The 8,648-nt window shown below is 36.9% G+C and overlaps 1 protein-coding gene across 2 annotated transcripts; it reads right to left on the bottom strand.

Moving 5' to 3' along the window:
- Window positions 1-1,305: 1,305 nt before the first annotated feature.
- LOC107661234 (aspartate beta-hydroxylase domain-containing protein 2-like) lies at window positions 1,306-5,875 on the bottom strand. Of its 2 annotated transcripts, XM_016450737.1 has the most exons (7): window positions 5,715-5,875; window positions 5,546-5,619; window positions 4,633-5,075; window positions 4,315-4,521; window positions 3,536-3,743; window positions 2,727-2,840; window positions 1,306-1,824 (listed from the first exon to the last, which is right to left on the bottom strand). In XM_016450737.1, exons 3-7 carry the CDS (start codon window positions 5,056-5,058, stop codon window positions 1,715-1,717), a joined length of 1,065 nt encoding a protein of 354 aa, XP_016306223.1. In that variant the 5' UTR covers window positions 5,059-5,075; window positions 5,546-5,619; window positions 5,715-5,875; the 3' UTR covers window positions 1,306-1,714. The 2 variants fall into 2 exon arrangements, with proteins under 2 accessions (XP_016306223.1, XP_016306230.1); XM_016450744.1 differs by lacking the exon at window positions 1,306-1,824 and having other exon boundaries at window positions 2,748-2,832; window positions 5,546-5,875.
- Window positions 5,876-8,648: the final 2,773 nt, after the last annotated feature.

Below are 8,648 nucleotides of genomic sequence, written 5' to 3'. Positions count from 1 at the left end.
ACACATAAAAGAACCACAGATTTGTTTTTAACTCAAAATATCTAAAAAAAAAAAAACAGTTGAGTATTGCAATAGGGAAGATACAAATATCACTCATCTTAAAATTGTATAATTTTCAGCAGTTTTGAACGGATGACAGCAAAGTTTGTGTTGTTGTCAAAGTTTGTCCTGAAATTGTCCAACAAGTCATGGGGAAAAAATTATGTTAATTATAATTTCATATTAAATAAATAACACTATATAAAAATAAGCGTCTAACGATGAAGATAAATCTCTCTCATGCTATTTATATATTATTAAGAGGTTTGTTTTCTTAATTTTTGCTATGTCACACTATAGGACAAATTTATGGTACAGTTCAGTGAAAATGTAAAAAAAAAACAATGAAAGAATTGACAAAGTTAGTGACCCTTTATATTTTCTCAAATATCAGACTTCACACTACATAAATATATTAATTTCTTCTTCAAAAATTGTCTTTTACAAAATAAGCATTTTTTTGACTAATATTTAAATTTGTTTGATGATCTGAAACATTAAAGTGTCACAAACATGCAAACAAACAAGAAATCAGGAAGGGTGCCAACACTTTTTCACACCACTGTATATATAAACATTGCTCTACATTCAGAATTATGTATATATCATATTATGTATTATATCATGTAATTCTGCTGTATTAAGCCAGTAATAAACACACAACATTGAGTAACACACATTACATCATACACATTTTTTTCTAAAAACATTATCCTGGCAGGGTCTCTTTCTGTCTGTCTCTTCATCTTGCACTGTCTCTCATGCATTTTTGATTGTACACAGGCCCCTGAACCCCTTTGTGATATCCTATCCTTTTTATTTTCTGTTCTGCTCTCACAGGGTTCAGTGCAGGAAGATAAAGTTGCTGACAAAGGAGCCCTCCAACCCCAGGTGTCTGTTTGGGTGCTGAGTGAGTGTATCGGTCCCGCTGTGAGTGTGTTATGGTGAGTGGAAACCGATACTTCCTCCCCCTTCAATGCCATCAGCGACTAGAGAGATTAAATTTAACAAAACCTTTTATTTTTGAATTTAACTCCGCTGAATACATACTTGATTTGCAGGACAGTCATCAAGTGCATCAGTGGCAACACAATCAAAATTCACAAGCATGCAAGTAATCTGGTCATATACTATACAGTATGTTGTTTTCAGTGTGTGCTTCACAGGTTTGAAAATAAATCACCATATGATGAAATAAAACAAAATATATAGCATAACCGTGAGTCACGTGTACAGTATTTACGGAGAACCATGTATCACACAGTATACATCAGAGAGGTAAGGAGGAGAAATCAGGCACAAAAACGATAGAACAGGAGCGCGGGATTATCAAGACAGGCACAAGTCAAATGTAGATATGAAGTTCAAAAATTGTTCACGTGTCGTCACAGTATCTGTGTGCTCAGGGCTCAACATAGTTGATATGTCGTCAGATCTGTATGATAAATTTGCAGAACTGCAGTTCTGACTGAAGTCATTTGTTTGAAACATTTCGAAAGGTTTCGGTCAAACAGAGTCAGACATAAAAGTATGTAGTAATTAAATGATAAATATCCTCAGTGTGAACTTTTAACTAAACCAGAAGATGTTTTGCCAACTTTAAAACAACATTTTCTGCATTTTAATATGACATGAAGTGGGTTTGACTGGTGCATCCTGGGAAATACAGCTAGAATTACTGCTCAGGGGCAAAGACGTAGTCTAGAGCCTGTCTCTCTGCTGCAGCCACGTTAGGATGCCACAGGTCCACACTGAAGATAACTCTGGGACCGTCTTCAGCTCCCCCTAGAGGACAAATATAAAGATGTTGGTTACATAGAAGACCTCTGTAGTATCTCAATTGTTTATCCTAGAGTTTAAATATAGGGAAAAATTGAGATCTCTGCCTATATTTCTTTGTCTCAATTTCTACTCTGGTAATCTCACTTTTGTGTCCTACAGAGTGTCAGAAGAGTCTACACTCTTAAAAAAATAAAGGTTCCAAGAGGTTTTTGTAGTGATTCCATAAAGAATCATCTGGGTTGCCAAAGAACATTTCAGTTCTTAAAAGAATAACTTTATTTTGCGTAAAGAACGTTTTGTTGAATGGAAAGTTGTCATGGATGTTAAAGGTTCTTCACGGAACCATGCCAATAATGAACCTTTAATTTTTTACTAAGATTATACTCTCACAGTCTCAACAATGTCTCAAAATCCAATAGAAATATCAAGATATTGATATTATGAATGCAGACGTTTCCCATGTAATTCTAAAATATATATTACAAATATATTATAGAATCAATAACAATTTGGATTTAAATAATATATATTAAATAAAACCGGATTAGTTGAGTTACATGAAATATCTGATTTTAAAAGAAACATCTCTGACCTAGTTGACACAAATATGAAACACAGCTACAGAAGCATCATACTTCTTCAAAATGATCCATGTGCTCCATCAGATTTTTCATGTAACACTCAACTAATCCGGCCTTACACTTATATAGGCCAGGACTGCCAGTGGTGCCCCTCAGAAACAAATGTGTGGCACACTTGCTTAACTGAGAAGAATTTTGTCTTTTTTCATCTTCAGATTGCCTGTTATCTTTATTGATGTGATTATTGATCTGTAGGAGCTCTTGTTGGCTTCAGTCATTCAGCATATTATGATTAATGAGGTTTGTACAATGTAGTTCTCTGACCATTATGTGAGATGGTGTGCAGGAAGGAGTCATCCACAAGGAGGCAGTGTCCCTCTGACCAACACTGAGGCTCTCCACCCACCACCAGCTCACACTGAGCAGGCGTCTGAAGACCTGGCACAGAAACAGAGTCATTTCACAACTCACATAAAAATGGCATTATGTTGGTATCTTATTTTTTCCCCCCAAATGTTGGTGAACACAACATTGCAGCATTTGTGCATTAATACAGATTTTCTGGCCTTATTCTTTTACATTTCATATTTCTTTATATTTCCACAGTATTTTCCCTTACATTACCTCAAATCATTTTGGAGCTTTAAAAGTAATCAGGGAGTCAGAGTTTTTGGAAAAAGAAAATTCAGAAAGGATGTTACAGGTGATTAATCAAAATTCTATTTCAAGTCAATGCTGTTGTTTTGAATTTTCTATTAATCAAAGAATCCTGAAAAACTTGTATCATGGTTTCCACACAAAAATATTAATCGGCACAACTGTTTTCAACGTTGATAATAATAACAAATGTTTCTTGAGCAGCAAATCAGAATATTAGAATGATTTCTGAAGGATCATGTGACACTGAAGACTGAAGTAATGATGCTGAAAATACAGCTTTACCATCAGAAGAATAAATTACATTTGTAAAAAAATATATTCAAATTGTAATAATATTCCAAAATATTACTGTTTTTGTTATATTTTTGATGCATGACCATGAGATTTATTTTAAAAACATTTTTAAAAATCTCCCTGACCCCAACAGTAGTTCTGTGTAGAAGAGTTTTCTGTGTTTCAGTGTTGTGAATTACCCAGATGGCAGCGCAGACGTGTGTTTGTAGGGCCATAGGCCCCTCCCAATGTGGCCCCAGGACCCAGGAGCCAGAAGCCAGCTGATCCCAGAGAGTTACTGCTGATGAAGGTTCTGAGAGAGAGGAGGGTTCGGTATGTACACGGACAAGCACGGCAGTTGCTGGCCACACACACTCCAGCGTTATAGAGCGGGAACACTGTCTGGCCCTGAGAGATCAACACATCAGCTCATCATCATACATGCATAAGCACATGTTCTCTCTATTCTCAGGCTTAGCTGTGAGGTTGTGTGTCTATGTCCTGCAATTTTTATAGCCTGATTATTATGAGAGAATGATGAATTGAATCCAAACAGATCCCTAACAGCAGTGCAGTACAGATATTGATTGGAAGATATTAAGAGAGGGCAAGAAGGACAGCCAAAGAATGAAAGAGTCTTGGTGAATGTGTGTGCTGGATGAAATAGAGTGATGCAGAACACAAGTGAATTAGTGCAGTTTAACTAAAAATAAAAATGTCATTATTTACTCCCTCATGTTTTAACCCAAATGCTGTTATTTTTTGTGTGAAACACATCTTCACTGCAGCTGATATTTTCAAGTCTGTCTGTCTGTCTGTCTGTCTGTCTGTCTATCTATCTATCTATCTATTCTGGTCAACTGTGATTGTATAGTTTGTGAAGATTGATACAAATCAAATAAACAGATTTTACTGTGATTTTTACAGTTGTCTCTCTGACCCATTGAAATTCCTGAAATAGCTTAGTATGTTTAGTCACCTTTGGTCCTTGGTAGCTCCACCCTAGCTTTGCATCAATCCCCCTCTGGTACACAGCTTGGAACTCAGCAAGGATTATGGGATAGCTGGCCTCCAGAACCTCAATGTCATGACGATGAGCATCCCTGGGAAAGAAAGGTATGCTGGGAACATCTGGGAGGTAGAAGAGATGAGGCTTCTGAATGGATGGCCGATCATTGATCCTGGCCTAGACGGCAGCGAGGAAGATGTCGAGGGACAAACAGTGACATAAACATTGCGATACAACACAAATATTTAGGAAAGTGCCTCAGGTTATTCTACTTTTCCCATCTCTGACCTGATTGCGCAGGCCCTTGTGAATTCGCCCCATGCCAGCCCAACTGTAGCGCTTGGCATACTCTTGTAGTGCTCTATACAACTTCCTGCTTTCCGCTGCAGCCTCAGTGGGGAACGGGGTATGGCTCAACACCGGTGTCAGGTAGCACTCTGTGCCCTCCTCTTCCTCCACCGTCTCCATGGTGATAGCCGCAGATGCTTTAGGCGCAGAGTGTCTGGGGTCAAGCGGGGAACGGCTGGATGACCGAGAGAAGGAAGACCGTCCAGAGCCACTTTTTAACATGCCAGAATGGGATGGTGGGTCAGAACCCACACGGTAACAGTACCACAGGAAGAGGAGGAGGACGGTCCAGAGGAGCCCGCTGAGGGGGGGACCACCCAGCAACGCACATGGGGGAAGCGGCACCAAGTCCAGAGACCAGGGCATAATGCTGAGAGAGTGAGCTTATAGAGAAAGAAAGAAAGAAAGAAAGAAAGAAAGAAAGAAAGAAAGAAAGAAAGAAAGAAATGATTCAATAATCATGACCTTCATGAACTTCTTAAGTGCTTATTACATGAGACTTTCTTCAGCGTGTAAAATCAATACACTTTGACTTATTTCCCTTCCTTCATGTTTAATAGCTGAATAATTAATATGCAGCTGACCACAGATAATGAATATTAATCAATCCGAGGCTTCACTCGGTGAAATATCTCTCGCTCTATTGCATAATGATTCCTGCTGCAGTCAGTTTGTGTGGTCGCCTTCATTCTCAGCCAGCACTCACGTTGCTGAAACATTGCACATGGATGTCCGGAGAGAGCGTGACGACGGAAAGAACCGATTTTTACCGAACATTGCAAGTTACCATTCGGACACTTGCAGCGCGATTTTCTTAAATTTGAGGGTGTTCTGTATATGTGTGTTCTCTTACCGCTTCTCCACGTCTTACTCAGTCTCTCTTTTCCCCGTCGTTCTCACCACGTCCCTTCCTCTTTATCTGCAGCCCTGAAAATACAGTAGATTCCGCATTCTTTGCTTCCGTAAGGCTGGAAGAACGACTCCTCCTTCTTTACGGAACAGAACGAAGATGTTTTTATTACCTTTGTCCATGTACTGACGCATCTGAATCAACCAGGCCCTCGTTGCTGGGTTGTTAAGCCCTATTTGAGAATTGTATGACCCGTTCTTGCTGTTAGCCGAGAGCCGAAGGGGCAAGTTTCAGCACCGAGAAGCTGGACAGCTCCTATGCAGAGCGCCGTCTACGTCTTGCGCTACTGTAGTTCAACCACTGTGTGGCGCACGTGAGATGGACACAAAAATACACTTAAACCAACCAAACACCAGCCTGTAGTAAAGGGGAGTCTTACCCATTTGATGAATCAGTTCTTTCGAACAGTTGGTTGATGAACTAGTTCTAAGAACGATTCAGTGATTCTTTCATCTCATCACGTGGTCACTGACATCACGGCGTGAAATGTTTGTGTTCAGTAAAACGTTACAGTAAACAAAATTCCTGTTAAATTGGCCGGTTTTCACAGACAAGCCCTGCTAGCATGGAAATCGGTGTATAAGCACACTTTCACCCCACAACTATTTCATATGGAATAACAAGGACATATTATTTAAAAAACAAATCTTTATTCTATTATACTTGGTTCAGTTAAGGTATTCTTTTAGTAAGAGACAGTAAGTTAATTCCCATGGGTAGCCATTTGTTGTTAAAACTCAACCCAACTCGTACCACCTCTTCTGCCACTTGGCTATCTGATGTTCTCTGTGAGTATCGTTCTAAGCTCAGAGCTGCAGAAAGAGTATGGCGCAAATCACAAAATCCTACTGAATGTATATTGATCACTCCTCTCTTCATTCTGTGCTAATGTCTCCACTGCTAAAAAGGACATACTATCACAACTCACCTCCATGCCACGCCGAATTGAGGCAGTAATTAAAGCAAAAGGAGCCCCTACCAAGTATTGATTACATGTACAGTAAATGAACATACTTTCCAGAAGGCCAACAATTCACTAAAAATGTTTTTTTTATTGGTCTTATGAAGTATTCTAATTTGTTGAGATAGTGAATTGGTGGGCTTTTGTTAAATGTGAGCCAAAATCATCACAATTAAAAGAACCAAAGACTTAAACTACTTCAGTCTGTGTGCATTGAATTTATTTAATACACGAGTTTCACAATTTGAGTTGAATTACTGAAATAAATGAACTTTTCCACGACATTCTAATTTATTGAGATGCACCTGTATATATATATACACCTTGCTACGTGTACTGCGTTAGGCTAACCGAGACTTGACATTTGCACTTATACATTGTTGCTCTTTTGTTAGTTTTGACTGCTTCCATTGTCCTCATTTGTAAGTCACTTTGGATAAAAGCGTCTGCTAAATGACTAAATGTAATGTAAATGTAAATGTTGTCATATACTGCATTTCTCCAAAAATTCCAATTACCAATTAAACCAAAAGAATTTGCTATTGTTCTTGACACAATTCCAAAGAGAGTGATGTTCCTTTCAAACAAATCTGCATTTCAGAAGAAATCAGCATTGATAATCCTTGTGGAAGTATTTTCCTTCAAAATGTTGATATTTTAAAACAACAGTGTAGCAATGAGATTATAAGGAATGCTCTTTGTTCTGTGTCCTTACCTGCAGCATGATTTTTTATTACCAAATAATATTCTTCTTTATTTGGTAATATCTCTTGGGTTAAAACATGGAAACAGCCAAATAAGTTTTGTATCAATAACAAAATCAAAGAAGTGTCTTACAAAATCTACTTCATAGAATTGATCCTGCTAAGCATGTTTTGGAAAGATTTAAGCTTAATATTTCATATACCTGTGAATTTTGCGGTCAAGAAAAAGAAAGTATTGTGCATCTTTTTTTTCATTGTATTTACCCAAGATTATTTTGGAAGGATTTGGAATTCTATTTGAATAGAAAAATAGAGTATATGATAGAAATGTGTATATTTGATGTGCTTTTTTATACAGAAAAAAATTAAAATTTGAATTGTAAAGAACAGCATATTATACATTTGTTTATTTTAGGAAAATACCATATACATAAGAAGAAGTGGGCTCAATGTAAACCAATTTTTTCACATTTTATAAAGGACTTAAAATTATAAGTAAATCTCTTGGAAAAAAACGTAATGGTTTGAAAGTTTGAAACGTAATACTCTGAAAATATTGAAATTTATGTATTTTTTCCTTCCTTTTTCTCTTTTCTCTTTTCTCTTTTTCCTCTGGCAGTTAATGTTAGTATGGTCATGTGAATATGTAATACCTCTTGTTCTTGTGGCATTTAATTAATAAAGCATAAAAAAAAAAAAAAATTAAAACGTTACAGTACAGTCACGTGCACATGTTGTTTATTGTGTTATTTATTTTTAATTTGCGGCTACGAGTTAACTCATAAAATCATAATTTATAATCTAAATGTAATTTACAAGTCATAATACACAAAAAAAAAACATTTAGCTTCAAAAGACTTTGTAAAAACGAAGAAAACAAATGGGTTTATATGTGTGTTGGTGAAACTCATTTTCAGTAGGCCTATAGTTTGGTAAAAGAATTGTTCAATCCGATTCGTGCATCATACTGACCAGGGCAGCGTTTCCCAAAAGCTTCGTAAGCCTAAGAAGTTCGTAAAAACGATCGTACGACTGATCTTAATATTACGGCCTGTTTCCCAAAAGCAGCGTAACTTGAAAATCATCGTAGAACTACGAGTGCTCTGGAGTAATCGTAAAGCCCTAAGTGCATCGTGAGAAGACAGATTTATGCGGTCACCTGCAGGACAATCGGCAGATTACACCTTTAACTTTAGTCAAGTGCAACGTGATTATAATATAAAGTTTTGATTGTGATTTATTCTACACTTTATTACTATATTAGGCTACTTTATTTTTTTTATTTTTTTTTTAAATGAATTTATAAATGAAATAATTAAAAAGGGCAGAAAAAATAGAAATACACATCTAAACTGAATGACTGAACCAAAAAAAAAAAAAA

The sequence above is a fragment of the Sinocyclocheilus anshuiensis genome, unplaced genomic scaffold (genome assembly GCF_001515605.1).
Source record: "Sinocyclocheilus anshuiensis isolate Anshui unplaced genomic scaffold, SAMN03320099.WGS_v1.1 scaffold2630, whole genome shotgun sequence".
Classification (NCBI taxonomy): domain Eukaryota; kingdom Metazoa; phylum Chordata; class Actinopteri; order Cypriniformes; family Cyprinidae; genus Sinocyclocheilus; species Sinocyclocheilus anshuiensis.
The sequence above is the reverse complement of the archived record's forward strand: the minus strand, read 5'-3'. Positions and strand labels throughout refer to the sequence as shown.